The following is a 22,483-nucleotide window of genomic DNA, read 5'->3' on the forward strand; positions in this document are numbered from 1 at the left end:
GTTTCATGGAGGACAATTTTTCCATGGACTGAGGGGTGGGGGTGGAGGGGCATGGTGGGGGTGGCGAATGATTTGGGGATGAAACGGTTCCACTTCAGATCATCAGGCATTAGGGCATTAGAGTCTCATCCTAGATCCCTCACATGTGCAGTTCACAATAGGGTTTGTTCTCCTGTGAAAATCTAATGCTGCTGCTGATCTGACAGGAGGTGGAGCTCAGGCGGTAATGCTCACTCCCCGCCCATCCCCACCCTGCCGCCACCCCGCGCCCCCACCTTCTCTGCTCACCTCAGGCTGTGCGTCCTTGTTCCTTACAGGCTAGGGACCAGTACCAGTCCAAAGGCCGGGGGTTGGGGACCCCTCTTCTTGCTGCAGCTCCTACATCAGCATTTGCTGCTTCACCTTACACTTCTATATTATGAAGACAGCTTCTTTCCTTAAACTTCATGAACCAACCTCTGCTAGCTTTTAACTTGTCTTCTGCAACTTCCTCAGGTCTCTCAGCCTTCACAAAATTGAAGAGAGTTAGGGCTTTGCTCTGGGTTCAGCTTTGGCTTAAGGCAATGTTGTGGCTGGTTTGATCTTCTATCCAGACCACTCAAACGTTCTTCATATCAGCAGTAAGTCTGTTTCACTTTCTTATCATTCATGTGTTCACTGGAGTAGCACTTTTAATTTCCTTCAAAAACTTCTCATTTGCATTTACAACTTGGCTGTTTGGTGCAAGGGGGCCTATCTCAGCTTTCAACATGCCTTCTGCACTAAGCTGAATCATTTCTAGCTTTTGATTTAAAGTGAGAGATATGCAACTTTTCCTTTCACTTGAACACCTAGAAACCATTGTTGAGTTCTTAATTGGCCTAATTTCAATATTATTGTGTTTAAGGGAACAGATAGGCCCCAAGAAAGGGAGACAGATGGCAGAGTAGCCTGTCAGTGGGGCAGTCAGAACACACACATTTATTGATTGATTGCTGTCTTCTATGGGTGTGGTTTGTGGTGCCTCAAAACAATTACAACGGTGATTTCAACTTATCACTGATCATAGATCACCATAGCAGATTTATGGGAAGAAAAATGATAAACGCAATCATATTGGTAGTGTTCTAGTCTCAGGTACGTTCATGCATGCTCATGTTATTGATAAGCACCATAACTTCAATTTCACATGTATAAAAATGCTCAAAAAAGTGTACATCCTCTTCTAGCACTGTAGTGAGTCAACACTCCCCAACAAAAACTGGATTTCCTGAAAAACAGGTTAAGGTAGGAGGTGGGGGTGGGGGATGCTTTTCAGAATGCCAAAGGTCAACATGTATCATCTTCTGTAAGTAAAATGTATGTACAGGCATACCTTTCTTTCAGTTTAAGACAAGGGGGTGTAGTGGGGAATTATCATGTAAAACTACACCACTACCTCAAGCGTGAAAATCAATTATATACTTTTCTTTGGTTTGTTGGTCAAAGAAAAAAATTATAACTCAGAAAACTTTCTTGGAGATGCGTATGCTCAGTGTATCCAAACTTTAGGCATGTCGGGTACAATACTGATTTACAAAAAGTTCCTCTAATCAATCCTGAGCTAATAACTTACTGTGGAAAGAGTAATTGATCAGAGCCATCCCTCCAATTGGAGTCAACTTTCATGACTGTTCTGATTCCCTTTATTTTGGGGGCAGTTCATCCAAACTTCTAATTAAACGGCAACTAGTTCACTTTTGTGAAGTGGTTTACAAGAAACAACAACAACAACAAAGCAGTTGCGGAGGAAAGCAAAGAGACACAGTAAAAAAAAAAAAAAAAAAAACGGAAAAGAAATCCCCCAGGAGAAAGGGATGTGGAAGCTGAAAATACGTACAATTTCCACAGTAAGACTTCCAAAAGAATGTGCAAGATCGGAGCAAAACTTTCAAGGGCTCTTTTTCAGTGTAATGGCAGTGAGAAAGTTAAGCTTGGAAAGCCCAGGGCTTAAAACAACAACAAAAAAGACAATACGCAGTAGAACCCACCGCAAAGATGGCGGTGGGACGAAGCCCCTTCTCCCGCCACCGAAGCCTCTCGCCTCACATTTCCCACAAACCCTTCGCGCCGCCCCGCTAGCCGAAACCTGCCCGGCCGGTGCCCGGCCACTGCGCACGCGCGGAACGACGTCACGTGCGCTCCCAGGGCTCCGCGGAGCTGGCAGGAGGGGCCTTGCCAGCTTCCGCCGCCGCGTCGTTTCAGAACTCGGACGGCGGATTCGCGCTGCCTCCGCCACCGCTGGGCAGGCGGGGGGGCAAGGAGCCGAGCGAGGGGCGCGCGTGGGTGCGGCCATGGGACTGCGCCGGATCCGGTGACAGCAGGGAGCTGAGCGACCCGGGCCCTGAGCGCGTCTTCTCCGGGGGGCCTCGCCCTCCTGCTCGCGGGGCCGGGGCTCCTGCTCCCGTTGCTGGCGCTGCTGCTGGCTGTGGCAGCGGCCAGGATCATGTCGGGTCGCCGCTGCGCCGGCGGGGGAGCGGCCTGCGCGAGCGCGGCGGCCGAGGCCATGGAGCCGGCCGCCCGAGAGCTGTTCGAGGCGTGCCGCAACGGGGACGTGGAACGAGTCAAGAGGCTGGTGACGCCTGAGAAGGTGAACAGCCGCGACACGGCGGGCAGGAAATCCACCCCGCTGCACTTCGCCGCAGGTAACCGGGGCCAGCGTCCCCTCGCCTCGCTCCAGACCCCACCTGAGCAGCTGGGGCCCACAGGCCTGAAACCAGTGCTCCTCCGCCCCCCGACCTTTCTCCAGGACTCTGGTCCTGGTGATCTCGCTCTCTTCTAGTGGGGACTAGGGAGATTAGGGGTGGGGTGAGCGTGCCACACTCACTGGAAGTTTTTGTTTTGTCTTGGTTTGGTTTTTTTGCCAGGTGTTGGGGGTGGTTTGGGGTTTTGGCTTTGTTTTGTTTTACAGTATCAATACCTGTACCAACTTCCGGTCTTGTTACCCTAGAAGGCCTCTACACACAAGAAAGAGTAGGGGACGTAGTTGATAGACCTTATGATTTAAAAGGTCAGTTACCTCCAAAATTTTTCGTTCTTGCAAGTTCCATTTGGGTTAAGGTCTTGAAGGACTTTGTAAAATACAGGGATGTAATTTAAGAGGAGTAGCTTAATAGGACGTTGACACATTAGCGTTAATTGGTTTATCAGAATAGCCAATCATTACCAATTTTCTGGAGTGACTGGAACGGGAAACAAGCAAGTTTGGGAGAACTGAAACCTGACTTAGGCTGGGTGCGGGAAGCCTTAGAGACACACACACACAAGTTGGGGTGGAAAGTGGAAGTATAAGAGAAAAGATAGTGCAGGTACTTTAGCTTGAATCTAGAATTTAAGTTGGGACGAACCTTGCTTCATTCTGAAATTTAGATCGTTTGAATTACATTATTTTAATATTTATTAGGTTCACTTTATGATATAAGCATATTAAATTTAGTCGAAAAATTTAAAAGAGCCATAGATGAGATATTCAGCTTATTCCCATAAAGCATGCATGCTTTTCACTTGTAGGAAAGATTATGACTGTTTCTAACTTCAGGTGAGTCATGCGTGATTGAAAATGGGCGTACCTTCTCTTACCTCTGACAATCTTGGTTTTTTGTTTTGTGTATTTCATGATTGTTTAAAACAATTTTTTGAAAAATCAGGGAATACCTTTTAAAGTACTCCTGTTCTTTTGGGGCTAGATTGATGAAGAGAAAAGGAGCAGTGAGAAAGATTTCCTCTTTCGCAGATAATTACTTTTACACTTTCTACCAATTGGAGATTTGTTGGCTTTAACCTGTTCCGGATTTTAAATGTAAATACTACCAGGAGGTATGCTTTTTTGATCGATTGCAACTTTGTTCGCTTTCCATTGGGGAGTCTTTTAAAAAGAAGGAAGTTTGGGGAACCTAGGTGGCAGAAGTAGGAACAGTTTGTGGGCAATGGAAAGAGAAGGAAGAATACTTAAGTCAGATCACACCTAGTTAGCCTTTTTGCCCGAAATTTTGGTGGTAAGTGCTGCCGTTCTTCAGCTAATTTAGATTGTGCTGTTTGACCACGGAGTCAACGTTTAAACAACTCATTTGGCAAACTGTCACGATCAACTGATACATAAGCCAAAGGGTAGGGTTACTTAGATTCTGTTCACTTGATCTGTGGGATAAAAATAACCAAGAAAGATCTTAGTTGCTACCTTTCAAGAATTTGGTGTATTAGTGAGTTCATATCTGAAAATAGTAATATTTAGAGGTGTAAGGTTATGGTATTAGATCCTCAGTGACCTTGTTCCTTCTCTGCCTTCCCACCTTCAGTTCTATCCCAACGTTTCAAAGCATATTTTTCACATAGGTTTCATTTTGTTCAAGTTTGGAAGACTTAATATTTTGGAAACCAACCCACCCCTCACAACTTACCCAAATTATCAGGTATAGGTTATCAGATTAAGAGTTAAAGGTATAAAAAGGGAGTAATAAAAATTATGAATTGGGGGTTCTTCATTCAACCAGAGCTTTTGAAGTCCTGCACTTCAATCACATAAGAAACTTTTTTAAAAATTGGGTTTGTAAATTTAATCTGAATTTTAGGTTCATCAGAGAGAAGCTTTTTAAGTGCATCCAGCTACCTTTTCACTTAATATATGAGAATACACTTTATAATCTGTTGTAGGTGGTGAGTTATCAGTCATGTTAATGTGCCTGCAAGCGTACTGTTGGAAGTTCAACACAGGTGGTGGTATTATGTAACTGCCTGACCAAGCAGTTTCTTGTGTTTTACATCAGTCATAGAGTGAGCTATTGGAGGTGATGGGAGACATCATTATTTTAAAATTTTTTTAGCTGATTAAAGTTTGGAGATTTTATTAGGGGAGGCATGTTTTTGCCTTTTTGTTTTGATTCCCAAGTAGTATTAGGACTGAGAGATTCGTGCAGATCACAGAAAATGAAAATCAGTTTAGAAAACATTTGGTTTAATTCATCTCCAAAAGTTAGTTCAATTAAAAGAATAATCAGTTGCCAGCACCAAGACAGTTAAATTCTGTTAATGAAGAAGATAGTCAGCATAAACAGGAATTTTCCTTCTACTAGGTGTTTTTTTGTTACTGAACTAGATTGCATACTTTTCTTCTAGATAAATATTATTTAAGAAGTAATACCTTAGGAGAAAAATGACTCTGAAAATTGTTTCCTTTTCAGTCCGCCTGCCAGTGCCCCCGCCATACATAGATATACACAAGATAGGAATTTTTTTTTTTTTTTGAGACAGAGTCTAGTTCTGTCTCCCAGGCTGGAGTGCAGTGGCACGATCTCAGCTCACTGCAACCTCCACCTTCCGGGTTCAACCGATTCTCCTGTCTCAGCCTCCTGAGTAGCTGGGATTACAGGTGCGCACTGCCACGCCCGGCAAATTTTTGTATTTTTAGTAGAGACAGGGTTTCACCATGTTGGTCAGGCTGGTCTCAAACTCGTGACCTCATGATCCACCTGCCTCGGCCTCCCAAAGTGCTGGGATTACAGGCGTGAGCCACTGCGTCCGTCCAGGAATGATTTTTTTCCAACACATAACAGAATTTGTAGAGGCAAGTTGGTAGTAGGGTGGCTCTTGCTCTAATTTTACTAAAAGCAAAAGTATCTGAAAATCTTGACAGTTAATGCCCTAGAAAACAGCAAATTTCAGTAAAGAAGACTCTGCTTCTGTGAACTTATTTCTGAAAAGTAAAGAAGAGGTGACACAAACTTGGGGAGAAAGTCATCTTGATGCCCATCATAGAAATGAAAGAAATATGTGGCATTCCTTTCAATCTTAGAACTCTTGGAGTGGGGGTAGGAGTTTGCATTGTAGATCCCTAGCTAAACAAGGTAACACTTATTTTATATTTATAGTATGTTATGTTACTGTTAGTATGAGTATGCTACTGAACCACATACATAAGACCAGTTAGACTGGACTTGGATTATTATATTCAATTGTGTGAATCAAATATAAGAGGGGATTTTTTTATTCAGAGGAGGAAAGTGGAATCAGAGCATCCGGAATTTATTGCACAAGCATAGATAGGAAAATTGGTGCTGCTTATTCTAGAGATGAAAGAAGACTATACTATGTTACCGTCTTCACATATGTGGAAGAATCACAAAGAGTGAGTGAATGTTACTTGTGTGGCTTTGGGAGTCAAAACTAAGGCCAGCAGGTGGAAGGTTACAAGGGGTCAGACAACCTTTAACAATATTCAGCCATCGAACTGGCTGGAAGTATCCAAGCAGTGGCTGGATTGGCATTTTTCAGAGATGCTGTAGACAGGATTTCAGCCTAGTTCGACCAACAGGTTATAATCTCACTGGTACAAGAAAGTGGGATGGTTCCTCCAATTGAAGGCTTTAGCTGCTCAGCTACCAAAGATATACTAGCTTTTGTGATTGTCATTCATATCTTTTCCCAAAATGATAACTATTGGAGACCTCCAATAACCTCTCAGTAACATTTCCTTCTTTGGCTGTAGGCCAACATCTTAGTTGTAAGAGATGCACAAAATTTATCCAACACTCTTCACCTAGAACTACAATTATAGATTGTTGTTTTCAGGATTGGTTTTTGCTATGGGAGATAAATCATACATCAGCAGGAAACCCTAGTATCAAATAAAGATCAGTCTGTTTAGGAATTCATCATCTTTCTTGACTTATCAAATCTCCCAATGTATTATCAAGATTTTGAGCTATACCTTTGCCCTCAGCTCTTGCTGGATTTGGAGGTAGACAGTTGACTTCAATAACAAGAGTTTGGAGTACTCCTTTAAGTATACCCCCATTCAGATGGTCAAAATTTCATCACCGTAGAGGCCATGGCATTCTTTTCCAAGTTTCTACTAATCTGGCCAGACAGTATATCTATCCCAAGTTGAGATGGGCAAAGTCCTCTCCCTTGTATTCTTCGTTCTTAAGAAATATATGTGGGAAATGATTTTCTGGATCTTAGCAAACTAAAGTTAATAGTAAGTGAGGCCCGGGCACTGTGCCACAGGCTATAATCCCAGCACTCTGGGAGGCAAAGGCAGGAGTATCACCTGAGCTCAAGAGTTCAAGACCAGCCTGGGCAACAATGGTGAAACCTCATCTCTACAAAAAAATAGAAAAATGAGCCAGGCATGGTGGCACAGACCTGACACTCTGGGAGGCAAAGACAGGAGTATCACTTGAGCTTAAGAGTTCAAGAGCAGCCTGGGCAACATGGCGAAACCCCATCTCTACAAAAAAATAGAAAAATTAGTCAGGCATGGTGGCGCAGGCCTGTAGTCCTAGCTACTTGGGAGGCTAAGGTTGGAGGATTACTTGAGCCAAGGCTGCAGTGAGCCGAGATTGCGCCATTGCACTCCAGGCTGGGCAACAGAGGGAAACCTTGTAACACAAAATAGTAAATGAGAAGTTTAAAATGACATTCCTCAGAAAAAATGTGTCACTGAGAGTCCTGGCTAAAGGTTGCTTGAAAGCTGAAGGCTGTTTGATTATGCCTTCCAATCTCCCAGACTACAGGAGCTTTGTTTTGTGGCATTTGTTGACATTTTTCCAGAACTTTGTCTTTGGACAAAACTCTGTATGATAGCCTACCTTTAGATATTGCAAGACCTCACCATCTCATATGGGACCAATTGTATTATCAGTGATTAATCCCTCCTTTGGACTATAAAAGACAGGAGGGGGATAGCACTTAGTTAAACTTCCTAAGAGTCTAAGTTGGTTTCTGTGTAGGGACTTGACTGCCTCACAGCTTTTTTGAAACCATTCAGATGAAAGCATGTTTCCAGTGTAGCAGCAAAATGTGATATTATTAACAATAGTCATAGTTAGCAAGCAGTACCTGGAGTTGCTGAAACTGATGGCATCTAGATAAGTAATAAATTTGACAAGAGGCTGCTTTTCTCTGTTTTCACAAATCATTAACACCATATTCTTTGTGAGGGTCCTTTCCTATTCCAGCAGAGTATTAGACATGCATTAAACAAATGTTTGTCAAGTCCTGCTATATGCCAGACACTGACCTTGTCCCTGAGTAAACTGAAATGAACAGGACACAATACCTGCCATTAACTGACACATGGTTAATGTGGTCAACAAGTATACTTTACAGATAGGCCTGCTTTGCTTCACTGTAAGTACTATATAGTAGATTCATACTCTTTGTATGGTTTCATCAGAATTTTCACAAGTAGAACAGTGTTTGAAGTTGAGTGCTGTTCCATAATTACAAAATAAACTACAGTGTGTCCTGAGCAGCCATGACTACCAACTTTATTTAGGCTTCTGGTTCCTCATAAAGAGATCCTTAGAATATGGAGATTGACATTGACTCTGAGGATGTGCCTATTCACGTTCTACCTGGCCAGTGAGAACGTGATCAGAATATACCCTGCAAAGCATTTTTTCTTCCAGAAATTGGTGCTTAACAGAAGTACTTTGAACTATTCTTGAGACCATAACAATAGGGATTTTATCAAGGATTACTCCTCAGTTTGGGAAGTATGGTTTTTTGGGGGTTAGGCGTGTCAGGCACAGAATTTCACTCTTGTCGCCCAGGCTGGAGTGCAGTGGTGCGATCTTGGCTCACTTCAACCTCCACCTCCCAGGTTCAAGCAATTTTCCTGCCTTCTGCTTCAGCCTCCTGAGTAGCTGGGATTACAGGTATGTACCACCACGCCTGGCTAATTTTTATATTTTAAGTAGAAACGGGGTTTCACCATGTTGGCCATGGTGGTCTCTGAACTCCTTACCTCAGGTGATCCACCCACCTCTGCCTCCCAAAGTGCTGGGATTACAGGTGCGAGCCACAGTGCCCAGCCAGGAAGTATCTTCAATCTAAAGATTTCGCCAAACTCCAAACAGCTTTTTTTTTTTTTTTTTAACATAGCTACCTATTGACTGCCTCCAAATAATTTCCTTTAAGTGCCCAAGATGTGGCTTCAAACATTAAAATCTCAGACTATTCATCTACTGTCTCAGCACAGCAGATTACATTCACTCACATATTGTAGTCCTTACAGTGTGACTGTAAAATCATACCTCTAGTATCAGTCACCAGACTGGTTTCAGACATCTTAATGACTAGGGAATCATGTTAATACAGACATTGACACAGAAGTAATCTGTGTCTTGGAATGTTGGTAACTATATGGATTTAATCACTTTACCCATTCTACCCATATCGATCGCCTCAGCTAAAACTTCAGTTTCAGTAATGTCTTTCTTTTTAACTCTGATTTCATGCAACCCTCTTCTCTTTCCAGCCTTATTTTGACAGAAGGCTACTACTTGACCTTCCTTTAGATCACCAATCCTTTGGGACAGATACCTTCCCAGTTGACACTGTCTCATAACAGCTAGTTATTTTATTCCAGCTATTTCTGTGCACACCTAACTCTCCTTTCTGGGGGGATTAGCCTGTGAGTCACCATTTTGATTACTTCAGATATGCTTATTACTGCTGAAGAATAGTAATCCTTATTCTAAAATGCTTGGGTACATCAAATAACTTTATAGAGTTAGCTTTACAGGTTTTTCTTTATTTTGATTCTTTTTCTCTTACTTTCCAATTTAAGAAGCCTTTTTCTAAAAACATTTCCTGCAGATGGGTGCTAAGTGGTTGGGATAGTAGAACCATAGATTAGGGCAACTGTGGATAGCCTACTTGGGGAGGACAGTGTGATCAGCAATGCCCAGGAAGTGATCAGGAAGGAAGACTGAAGTCAGGGCTTATAACAGCAAGAGCTGACCTTCCCTTTTTTGACATTTTCCTACTTCACTTCTGCAATGCCATTCTTTCTTAGTTTTACTTCTCAGACTCCTTTTCATATACCGTGATATGTTAATTCAGCAAATATCAACAAATTGCTCTATACCATGTACTCTGAAGGATGCTGGGGAAGTAGTGATGAATTAAGATGCACATGGCTCTTGTCCTTCATGGAACTAAGAGTCTAGAAAATGCCGGGCGCAGTGGCTCACGCCTGTAATCCCAGCACTTTGGGAGGCCGAGGCGAGCGGATCACAAGGTCAGGAGATCGAAACCATCCTGGCTAACATGGTGAAACCCCCCCCCCCTACTAAAAATACAAAAAAAATTAGCCAGATGTGGTGGCGGGCACCTGTAGCCCCAGCTACTCTGGAGGCTGAAGCAGGAGAATGGCATGAACCCGGGAGGCGGAGCTTGCAGTGAGCTGAGATTGGGCCACTGCACTCCAGCCTGGGGGACAGAGCAAGACTCTGTCTCAAAAAAAAAAAAAAAAAGAGTCTAGAAAATAAGTAAAGCAGTAATTACAAATTTTAATAAGTGACAAATACTGCTATGAACAGCAAAGACAAAAATCCCTGTTGTATGGAGCTTGCATTCTAGTGAAGGAGGTGGGAGATAGACCAACTAAATGGTGTGAAGATAGGAAAAAATGTGGATGGGCAGAAGGGACTATTTTAGATAGGATGGTCAGGGATAGCCTTCTTAAGGTGGTGACATTTAAACAAACCAGGTAGTGAGTAGAAGTGAGGATGCTTTGTGCAAGGGAAGAGCATTCCAGGCAGAAGGGTGGCATGTACCAAGTCGCTGGCATACTTGACAAACTGAAAGAAAGTATATTATAGTTGGGAAAGGGAAGAATCGTGTGAAATGAAATTAGAGAAGAAGGTGAGGGCCAGCTCATGAAGGAGCTTTTAAGGCCGTAGTAGAGTGTTTGAATTTTATTCTAAGAGCATCAGTAGGAAGCCAAGGAATTATTTTAAACAGGGCTGTGATATTATTATTTTTAGAAGGTCACTAGAGACAAGTGGAAATGAGAGACCTATTTAGGGGAGACTATTGCAGGAGCTTATGCTGGAGGTGATAGTGGTTGGAGTAAGGTAATGTCAGTGGAAATAGAAGTTGGAAACATGTTGAGTTTGAGATACCTTTAAAATATCCAGAAGGAAATATGTTAAGTAAACATTCTGGAATTTGGGTGAAAAGTCTAGACTGGAGATTTAAATCTGAGGGTTGTGTATCTAGGTGGTATTTAAAGCCATGGGATCAGATAAGATTATCTAAAAAGAGGTTAGAGAACTGAGTCTTGAGGAATCCCAGGATTTAGAAATTAGGTAGAGGAAGCAATAAGCCCTCAGTGAGATATAACATGTCTAAAACTTGGACTCTTCATCTTCTGCCACAAATCTATTTTCATCTGCAGCCTTGCCCCCATTTCTGTTGATGGCAACTTCACTCTTCCATTACTGAGGCCAAAAACCTTGGCAGTAGTGTGTATAGTAGTAAGATTGGAAACAACCTGTGTATGAGAATGGAACTAGTTACATTTTGATACTCCCAATCAAGAAAATATATACAATACTGATAGGAGTTGATTTCTGGGATATTATTAATAATAGATGTTTTTTAAGAAAGGAAGATGTAAACACTATCTTTAAAGATATATATGTTAGCAGATGTTTGCTTGCATGTATATAAAATAACTTCAAGGTATGTGAAAAAAAGTGTTAACCAGAAGGAAAGGAACTGGGAAGCTGGGAATAGGAGTGGGAGAAAGGCTTCACCAGCCATGTGAATATTACCTATGGTGTTCACATGAACCATGCAGGTATATTATCCTAACCAAATCAGTCTTAATCTTAGCCCTTAACATCTGTCACCTAGACTATGGCACATAGCATTCTAAAACCTTAAGGACCTATCTACTGCCTATCTCTGCATTTGATTCGTTTATTCACACAATTGCCAAGGTGATCTTTCTTTAAAAAAAAAAAAAAAAAGGCAAATAGTCACTGCCCTAAACACATCATTCTGTAACTAATGATGTGTTGTAGCAGTATTTTTCAAACTGTTTCTAAGAGTTGCTCAGGGATACAGGAATATTTTCTTTTGGGTCTTTGTGAGGGGAAGAAGGAGGATTCAACCAGAATAGTTTTTATTTTATTCAATTAATTTGCAGTTCTATGAATGCCAACTATGTACTAGGCATTGGGTATTTAGCAGTAAACATGACCTGCACTTATTATAATCTTAAATAAGATCTAATTGAAATCTGACTGGGCCCAGTGTGGTGGCTCGTGCCTGTAATCCCCGCACTTTGGGAGGCTGAGGATTACTTGAGGTCAGAAGTTCGAGACCAGCCTGGCCAACATGACAATACCCCATGTCTACTAAAAATACAAAAAAAATTAGCCAGGCATGGTGGCACACACCTGTAGTCCCAGCTACTCAGGAAGCTAAGGCAGGAGAATCGCTTAAGCCTGGGAGGCGGAGGGTGCAGTGAGCCGAGATCGCGCCATTGCACTCCAGCCTGGGTGACAGAGTGAGACTCTGTCTCAAAAAACAAAATAAAACAAAAAAAAAACCCTGCTGTCTAAAAACAGTTTGAAAAACACTAATTTATGGGACAAAAGCCAGGTGCTACCTTAGCCTAACATACTCCTTTCATTGTTGTTGTTTTGTTTTGTTTTGTTTTTTTGAGACGGAGTCTCACTCTGTCTCCCAGGCTGGAGTGCAGTGGCCCGGTCTCGGCTCACTGCAAGCTCCACCTCCCGGGTTCATGCCATTCTCCTGCCTCAACCACCCAAGTAGCTGGGACTACAGGCGCCTGCCACAACGCCTGGCTAATTTTTTTTTTTTTTTTTTTTTTTTTTTTTGTATTTTTAGTAGAGACAGGGTTTCACCATGTTAGCCAGGATGGTCTCAATCTCCTGACCTTGTGATCCGCCCGCCTCGGCCTCCCAAAGTGCTGGGATTACAGGCGTGAGCCACTGCGCCCGGCCCGCCTGACATACTCCTGATCTAGCATCTGCCCACTTTGGCATTCTGTGTCCTGGCTGTTATGGAGCATTTGTTCGTTCTTTTCTTTCTTTCTTTTTTTTTTTTTTTGAGATGGAGTCTCGCTCTGTCACCCAGGCTGGAGTGCGGTGACGTGATCTCGGCTCACTGCAACCTACACCTGCCGGGTTCAAGCAGTTCTGTCTCAGCTTCCCATGTAGCTGGGATTACAGGCACGCGCCACCACGCCCAGGTAATTTTTTGTATTTTTAGTAGAGACTGGGTTTCACCATGCTGGCCAGGCTGGTCTCGAACTCCTGACCTCGTGATCTCCCCACTTGGGCCTCCCAAAGTGCTGGGATTACTGGCGTGAGCCACTGCGCCCAGCCCAAGCATTTATTCTTTCCTACCTCCATGTCTGTATACGTTTTGTTTCTTCTGCTTGGACTGCAGTACCCTTCCTTGCTCATCTCCTTTCCCTCACCTCTCCCTCCTCATTTTCCTAATCATCCCTTATTTTTCTGTGTGCTTTCAGCTCAGGTGTCATCACTGGAATTGCCTTAGGCAGGTCTTTTCTGTTTTCTGCTTTCCCCTAGTTTAGGAGTTCCATTCTTTGAGCTCTAGTAGCACTTAATATATACATAGCAATTATATTGTATTGAAATTTAAAATCTTCATATCTTAAATTATGAGCTCTTTGAGAGGAGGAAGAATCAAAGATACAAAGATACTCATCTTTGTGACCGCAGAGCCCAGCAATGTTAAAACAAAAATAGTTAATCTTTTCAACTATCTTTAGCTCTTCCATCAGCTGCAACCAGGCCAACCCCAGGCATCGACCTTAGAAAGACTGTACCATTACTTTCTTATCTGTTTTCATTGCTGGTCATCTTGGAAGAACTATAGTCAGACTTGGTGGCTTTAAGAATAGAATGGAGGGCTGGGCGCAGTGGCTCACGCCTGTAATCCCAGCACTTTGGGAAACCAAGGCGGGCAGATCATGAGGTCAGGAGATCGAGACCTTCCTGGCTAACATGGTGAAACCCCGTCTCTACTAAAAAATACAAAAAATTAGCCAGGCATGGTGGCGGGTGCCTGTAGTCCCAGCTACTCGGGAGGCTAAGGCAGGAGAATGGCATGAACCCAGGAGGCGGAGCTTGCAGTGAGCCAAGATCGCGCCACTGCACTCCAGCCTGCGCGACAGAGCGAGACTCTGTCTCAAAAAAAAAAAAAAAAGAATAGAATGGAGAAATTTCAGAAGAGTGAGCAGTTCCTTTCTCTCTACCCAAACATGTTATAGACCACTCCATCTGCTTTAACGTATGCCTGAAAGCCTTGTCATTTCACAACTAGGTGTAAAAAGGTTTTAAGTACTAATATATGGGAATGATAAGAGATTGAAACTCATTGGTGCTAGATCTATAAACCAGTATAAATAAATTACCGGACTTTTTTTGTTTTATTTGATTTGGGGGCAGTTGAGCAGAACTGTGGAATGTTGGTACCTAAAGGAGGCCTCCTACATGGAAAGAAGTTATATATGCGTTTTGCAAGTGGCAAAGTAGGGACTCCTTTGAAGACACTGGATTTGATACTTTTGCCTGGGGTTATCTCTCTGTGTCTCACTACATAGACAAATATTAGCTGTAAGCGGATCTTTTTTTGTTGCTTCTCGTAGTCCCCCAGTTTAGCAGAAACATTCTGTGAGATAGATGTGGGAAAGGAATTCTAGCAAGAGTTTTGTCACTGTATCATAAGGTTGTGATTTACATATTTAAGTTTTATACTTTGAACATCTGAAAATGTATACACACTAAATATGCAGAACTCTATTGTAGAGTGAGAAACATTTGAACTTTGAGCTTTCAGTCACTTATTTTGTATTCTTTCTTTGACGTTAGTAGTAGTAGTACCACCCAAGGTGCTGCTTAGGTACCACTACTGCTTAGTGGAGAGTCCCTCTGGCTTTATCATTAAGGTTAGTTATTGATATATTTCTGATCACCTTTCCATTAATTAGTTCTTGAATTTTTGAGTCTGTTATTAATTTTCAACCGGAAACATTTTAGTATGGATGGTACTTATCTAATTTGATATCTTTTCCTTGTTGAACTTACGTGTGGACAATTTGTTTTCATCTAGGTTTTGGGCGGAAAGACGTAGTTGAATATTTGCTTCAGAATGGTGCAAATGTCCAAGCACGTGATGATGGGGGCCTTATTCCTCTTCATAATGCGTGCTCTTTTGGTCATGCTGAAGTAGTCAATCTCCTTTTGCGACATGGTGCAGACCCCAATGCTCGAGATAATTGGAATTATACTCCTCTCCATGAAGCTGCAATTAAAGGAAAGATTGATGTTTGCATTGGTAAGACTGTTTACTTTTCTGACTTTTACTAATGTTGTAACTATTCTGAATCTGAACTGAATTAATCTGTTCATATCATCAAATTATGTCAAGCTGAATTTAAATATTTAAGAACATCCCATGATTTAATCTAACTACTATTTACTGAGTGTCTTTTTGTGTGTAGTACTGAGCCTAAATTTCTTTGGAGAATGGACTACAAAGTGCCTATTATACTTGCATTCTCTTGGGAGAGAAAATACACAAAGAGCCAGATAAAGGCATGGTGGAAGGGAACAGAGAGTGTTAAGAGGATAATGAGCACAGTGACTTGGCAGGATCAAGTCAAGGCCCTACTTCCTGGAGTCTTTCCGTGAGAAAGGGAAAGTCTTTCCAGTGGGGAAAGGGTTAAAAAGGTAGGTGGGGATTTCTTTATAAAAAGCTTTAAATACCAGGTTAAGGAGCTTGATATTAGTATGTGCAGGCAGTGTGGAATATTGAATATTTTTTGAAGAAGCGAACACTGTGATAAGATTACATAGTATGCAGTCATGCTCCACGTAACTCCATTTCAAAATGGATGACATACATAAGGGTGGTCCCATAAGATTATAATGGAGCTGAAAAATTCCTGTCACCTACTGACTTCGTAGCAGTCCTAACTTCATAGCACAAGGCATTACTCAGGTTTTTATGGTGATGCTGGGTTAACAAATCTAGTGCACTACCAGTCATATAAACGTATAGCATATAAAATTATGTACACTACGTAATACTTGATAATAACCAACTTTGTTACTGGTTTATATATTTTACTTTTTATTGTGATTTTAGAGTGTACTCAGCAATTTTAAAAAAAAGTCAACTGTAAAACAGCCTCAGGCAGGTCCTTTAGGACGTGTTCCAGAAGAAGGCATTATTATAGGAGATGACAGCTCCCTGTATGTTATTGCCCCTAAAGACCTTCCAGTGGGACAAGATGTGGAGGTGGAAGACAGTAATATTGATGATCTTGAGCCTATGTAGGCCTAGCTAATATGTGTGTCTGTATCTTAGTTTTTAACAGAAAAGTTGTAAAAAAATTTTTTTTGAATAGAGAAAAGCTTATAGAATAAAGACATAAAATATTTTTGTATAGCTGTACATAGTGTTTGTGTTTTAAGCTGTTATTACAAAAGTCAAAAAGTTTTTAAAAATTTAAAAATTTATAATGTGAAAAGGTTACAGTAAGCTAAAGTTAATTATTGAAGAAACAAAAATATTTTAAAAATAAACTTACGTAGCTAAGTGTACAGTGTTTATGTAGAGTCTACAGTAATGTATTATAATATACTAGGCCTTCACATTCACTCATCACTCACTCACTGACTCACTCAGGGCAACTTCCAGACCTGCAAGCTCCATTCATGGTAAATGTCTTATACAGATATACCATTTCTTATCTTTTATACTATATTTAGACATACTTAGTTACAGATATACTTACCATTGTATTACAGTTGCCTGCAGTATTCAGTACAGTAACATGCTGTTCAGGTTTGTAGCCTAGGAGGAGTAGGCTATACCATGTAGCCTAGGTGTTTGGTAGACTGTACCAGCTAGGTTTGAGTAAGCATACTCTGGTGTTGGCACAATGATGGACTCACCTACCAATGCATTTCTCAGAATATATCCCTGTCATTAAGTGACACATGACTGTATTTTATGAAGAGTAATCTGGTAGGGGACTGGGTAGGATGGATGGCATCAAGGATACCAGTTAGGAAACTGTAAAGTAACCCAGGTGAGAAATGATGCTACTGAATTATAGGGTTATAGGAGAGTAGAAATGGCAGGATAAGTAAGAAAAATATACAGTATGTGAGAAGGTTTTTTGAGAAGTTGTATTAACCTGGTATTTACTTTTGTGAGACAAACAGATTCAAGGATTTTGGACTCATTGCCACCTTAACTCCATTATTTCCTGATGTAAAACAGGGACAGTTGAAATCCTTAACAAATAGAAAGCCAGTTCAGTGCACTAGAGAAAGTCCAGGTGTTCTATGCTAGACTTAAGTTGGACCTCATGGTACCCAGCATCCCAAATCACTATTTATATCAACTTCACCAGCTTAGTTTAAATTAGGTAATTTATAAAGATGTGAAATGGATTTCCTAGTTACCTTTGCCCAATTCTCCTTTACTGTATGTTGTCTTAAATTGTTCCTGCCCTACATTCAAATACATCATTTTTATCACATAACCCAACTCTGGTACCTCAGAATCTTAGAGATATAATTAATTAGTTTTAATAATGTAGAGTTTTCCAAATATAGTTATAATCTGCACTATCCAATATGGTAGCTAAGGGCTTGCAATGTCTGAGTTGAGAGGTACTCTAAGGGGAAAAAGCATACCACATTTCAGAGACTTAGTACAATAAAAAATGTAAAATATCTAATTTTATATTGATTATAATATAAATGTAAATATTGAATTTTTGGATGTATTAGGTGAAATGTGTTCAAATTAATTTGAACTGTTTCTTTTTTTAATGTAGTTACTAGAAAATGTTGTATTATTTATGTGGCTCACATTTTATTTCTGTTGAACAGCACTGGTATATATAGGAGTAGAGCAGAATGGAAATTCACCCTATGAAAGAACAGGAGCTGAGCTTCCTTTCTGCACATATTTGCCTGTCTTCCTCCAGCTCCTTATTTAGAGAGTATACTGGAATAGCTTAATAATAATACAAATAATAATACAGTACAGAGCAAAACACAAGACTTCTCTTTTTTCTTTGTTTTTAAAACGGAGTCTTGCTCTGTCCCCCAGGCTGGAGGGCAGTGGCATGATCTCCGCTCACTGCAAGCTCCGCCTCCCAGGTTCACGCCATTCTCCTGCCTCAGCCTCTCAAGTAGCTAGGACTACAGGCGCCCGCCACCATGCCCAGCTAGTTTTTTGTATTTTTAGTAGAGACGGGGTTTCCCCATGTTAGCCAGGATGGTCTGGATCTCCTGACCTCATGATCTGCCCGCCTCGGCCTCCCAAAGTGCTGAGATTACAGCCGTGAGCCACCACGCCCAGCCAAGACTTCCCTTTTTATGTGCCTTGAATTATAATGTAGTAGTTTTGATTTGGGGTAGGTTAGCCCTACTAAGGGTATTTGGATTTTAACTTAAAATTCAGTGTAATTAACCTCAAAAAACTAACTACTCAGCTAGCAACCCTTATTTATATATCCCTCAGTTAAGATTTTTCCAAAGAAAAATTGTCCTTGTAAGGAGTAATTTGCACCTTGGTTTCAATGTACCTACTCCACTCCTTAGACTGTTTACCTTGCACCTTACAAGTGCATTGTATTATGGTATCAATAGTGGACAAATACAAGCAGCCTCCTGTTAATTATTCAGCTTTCCTGAAAAATAGAAAGATAATGACTGATGACCTTACAGAATTTATTGAAAGCATAAGGAAGCTATTCAGTTTTTTGTTTGTGTTTTTTAAAAAGGAATTTACCTGTGTGATTTTCTTTTTTTTTTTTTTTTTTCCCCCTTTAAAATCCTACAGATCTCTGTTCCCAGGCTATCTATAGCTTTACACATTTTATTTCTGTCATGATGAACAGTCTTTCTAGCATAAGCAGTGTTCTTTTGGAATGAAAAAACAAGCTTTCAAGCACACTTGCCTTTTCCCTTACACACTCTTATCTATCCTTAGTCACTTGTCACCAGCTATATAAATAGCAAAGGAAAATCTACATTGAACTGAGGGGGAACTTATTTAATGTGTCTTTAATGCATTAAGTATTAGAATACTTTATGTATTATTTTTATATTTAAAATGTAACATTCCCATTCTGACAAGATATGAAAGGTCTTTAAACAACTTTGAGACTTTGCTGGACCAGAATTCTTGAGAAAATGATTTACTAAAATCAAGTTGTTAAGATTACCATTGAACTTCAAAATAGTGTTACTATTTTGCAGTGCTGTTACAGCATGGAGCTGAGCCAACCATCCGAAATACAGATGGAAGGACAGCATTGGATTTAGCAGATCCATCTGCCAAAGCAGTGCTTACTGGTAAGTCTGTATACTCTGGTTATTCCAGGAAGCCTGTAAAGAACAACCTTGCCAGGTAGGAAATTTGCCTCCTGTGATTAATGACCTCAGCTAGATTTTTAAAATAGTGTCAGTTCAGTAGCTATCCTTTTCTACGTCTAGATAGCTGACATTTGATTCTCCTCTAAGAAAAATAAAGCTTTCTTTTTATTTTCTAATTGCTGTTTAAGTATGTCATTGTTGCCTTATTGAGGGTGAGGGTGATAGATAATTGTATATTGCTGTAGTATATTCAGGATATTTTTTAAATACCCCTGAGTTTTTCAGATAATTTATGCCTGCCCTTTACATGCAGATTGAGTATTTCTAACCCAAACTTCAAAACACTTCTGGTCTTAAGCATTTCAGATAAGGGATATTCAAGCTGTACTATTTTTTTTTATGTATTTTAATAATTTTTGATGGAATCCTTTCAAAAAGCACTAGCCATTCCATTAGCTTTTCAGAAGAGGATTCTAGGCACACTGATTTCAGTACCATGAAGCAAATGCTAGTTGTACTCTGCTGTAACATATTTATGTCCTTGGAACCTATTGCTATGCATAAGGCTATAGTTTAGATTGACAAGCTTTCCTGAGTTGTATGCACTTCACATATTATCTGCCTTGTCAGTGTGCTTTCCTCTTAGCAACTCAGCCATGTTGTTTACCAGATTCTTACCTACCTTGTGATGACTAGAATCATACCTAATCTAAAGTCAAGAGCCAAAGGGGCTTTGCTGTGAGCTTTGTGCCTGGATTTTGTGATATTTCTTCTACCATTGCTGAGAAAATTTAGGCTTCTTCATGAGAAGACTTCTTCATGAAAAGACTTCTAGAAGTGTGCACTGTTATTGTGACTATCAATCAGTGTTCATTTTCTCCTTCACTAATCCATGTTATTCCAAGCTTTTATTTTTGTTTTTTAAATCTTGGGCCTCAAAAGAGGCATTGCCTTGGCAGTCAGTACGCAATTCACATTGTGGGCAGCAGTTTGGATGTCATTCAGCAAATCATATTAATTTAAATTTTGTTGGTTTTATAGTTTTGTTTGTATTCATTTGTAAAAGTAAAGCCTTTAATAAAGAAAAGAAATAAAGAGTTCATAGTTAATCCTTTTTTATATTTGTATATATTTAAAGTAGCATTAAATAAACATGATATTGGTGTTGAAGAATCTAGGTTCATAAAGATGTTAATGATTATGTTTAATCAGTGATGCTATAGATTCTTTTGTCATTTCTATGATGTTGGTATATTGAGTTTTGTTTGTTTTGTTTAGGGGTTTGCTTTTGGGGGGGGGTGTGTGTGCATGTATGTATCAAGATCTCACTCTGTCGCCCAGGCTGGAGTGCAGTGGCACAGTCACAGCTTACTGCAGCCTCAACCTATCCAGGCTCAGGTGATCCTCCAACCTCAGTCTCCCAAGTAGCTGGGATTGCAGGCGTGCCTCACCACACCCAGCCAATTTTTGTATTTTTTGTAGAGAGAGGGTTTCACCATGTTCCCCAGGCTAATCTCTAACTCTTGGCCTCAAGCAATCCGCCCACCTCAGCCTCCCAAAGTGCTGGGATTACAGACATGAGCCAATACACCTGGACATTTTTAGGTTTGGAACAAAGTTGTAGATACATTTTGTTTCTCTGTTATAAAAATAACATACTCATTTTAGGAAATTTGAAGGGAAAAAGGAAAAGGTCACCAATAACCTATGACCCAAGATAAACTTTGTTAATATTTTGGTATATTTTCTTTTGGGCTTTCCTTTTCCTGAGCATATTGATTTTATATAGTTGAGGTTGCCTTTCATTATATAAAATAGAATCTTTTTTTTTTAATCCCATAGCAAAGGTATTTCATGTTTGCTCTTCATGCAAATATTTTTAAACTACACAGTATTCTGTTAATGAACTATTTTCCATTTATTGGAAATTTATTTCCAAATTTATCTACTTTATAATTCATTGGGCATCTTTTTGCATAAAACTCATTAATTTTTCTTTTTAATTTCTATACTTTTTTTTTTTCTAATTCACAGGTGAATATAAGAAAGATGAACTCTTAGAAAGTGCCAGGTACGTACTAATGTTATAAATATGTGACAGGAATACTTCACCATTAACTTTTTCTTTTTTTTTTTTTTACAGTAAGCAAAATTTTTTTTAATGGTTACAGTACTTATCTTGAGGAAGATCTGATGAAGAATGCAAATTACTAATACTTTTTTTGTATTCTAGGAGTGGCAATGAAGAAAAAATGATGGCTCTACTCACACCATTAAATGTCAACTGCCACGCAAGTGATGGCAGAAAGGTACTTCATTTTGCAACTGAGTTTGTGCTTATCTCCTGGTAACATAAAGATAAAGATGTGTTTATCTTATGATAAATTGAAATATATTTGAAGAGAGTGCTGATGTTTTAAGTGTTTCAGTATTTTCAGTATTTCAAATTCTTAAGCCTAGTAAAACTTTATTGATGATAAAGTTATTTGCTTCCTATATGCAATAGTGAATTTATAAACTTGTGTACTATGCCTTCAGTGTGTATGTTGGATTTTGTAAAACCAAATTGATAACTACTTAGACAATGAAGTTATAACTGGATTTTCTGGTTTTATATTTGGGTTTTTTCCCTCTCACACATTTTATTCAACCATTATTTGAATTTCATTAATATATTTGATTAATATTTCAGTCAACTCCATTGCATTTGGCAGCAGGATATAACAGAGTAAAGATTGTACAGCTGTTACTGCAACATGGAGCTGATGTTCATGCTAAAGATAAAGGGTAAGCATTTGAACAAAAACAAGGACTTTTTAAATGTTACCCTCTTCTTAATCTTTGTAACCTTATAAAAATAATATTTTTTACTAAATAACATTAACATGTATTGAGCTTTTACAATGTACAGGTTGTTCTGAGGGCGCAGGAAATTATAAAACCTTAAGCCCACAGCTCATAGAAGGTTTACATTACACTTTAGAGGGCATGAAAAGATACCTAAGAATACAATGAGGTCTCTACCAAGTGTTGAGTCATAGAGAGGGATAGCACTGCAAGAGTTCCCAGGAGGGAACTCTCAGTGATGGTTGACTGGAGTGGTTGGGAAATCCCTCAGAATGAGGTGTGACTTGACCTGGACTGTAAAGTCAAGTCTCAATTCAAGAAAGCAGAGTTTGTGGGACATTAGTCTGCAAGACAGTTGGGATAAGTGGGGGCTGCTAAAGCAGACATTAAAGCACATTTAAAAAACAGAGACTAGACTAGCTTTG

General features: G+C 40.1%; 1 protein-coding gene across 1 annotated transcript in view; it reads left to right on the forward strand.

Moving 5' to 3' along the window:
• Window positions 1–2,133: 2,133 nt before the first annotated feature.
• TNKS2 (tankyrase 2) overlaps window positions 2,134–22,483 on the forward strand; it is a 65,174-nt gene continuing 44,824 nt past the window's right edge. Inside the window, exons 1-6 of the mRNA XM_024253859.3 lie at window positions 2,134–2,663; window positions 14,920–15,144; window positions 19,095–19,190; window positions 21,246–21,282; window positions 21,445–21,520; window positions 21,904–21,998. Of these exons, the coding sequence (XP_024109627.1) occupies window positions 2,465–2,663; window positions 14,920–15,144; window positions 19,095–19,190; window positions 21,246–21,282; window positions 21,445–21,520; window positions 21,904–21,998 (728 nt within the window). The 5' untranslated portion in view covers window positions 2,134–2,464. The remainder of the gene's footprint in view (window positions 2,664–14,919; window positions 15,145–19,094; window positions 19,191–21,245; window positions 21,283–21,444; window positions 21,521–21,903; window positions 21,999–22,483) is intronic.

The sequence above is a fragment of the Pongo abelii genome, chromosome 8 (genome assembly GCF_028885655.2).
Source record: "Pongo abelii isolate AG06213 chromosome 8, NHGRI_mPonAbe1-v2.0_pri, whole genome shotgun sequence".
Lineage (NCBI taxonomy): Eukaryota > Metazoa > Chordata > Mammalia > Primates > Hominidae > Pongo > Pongo abelii.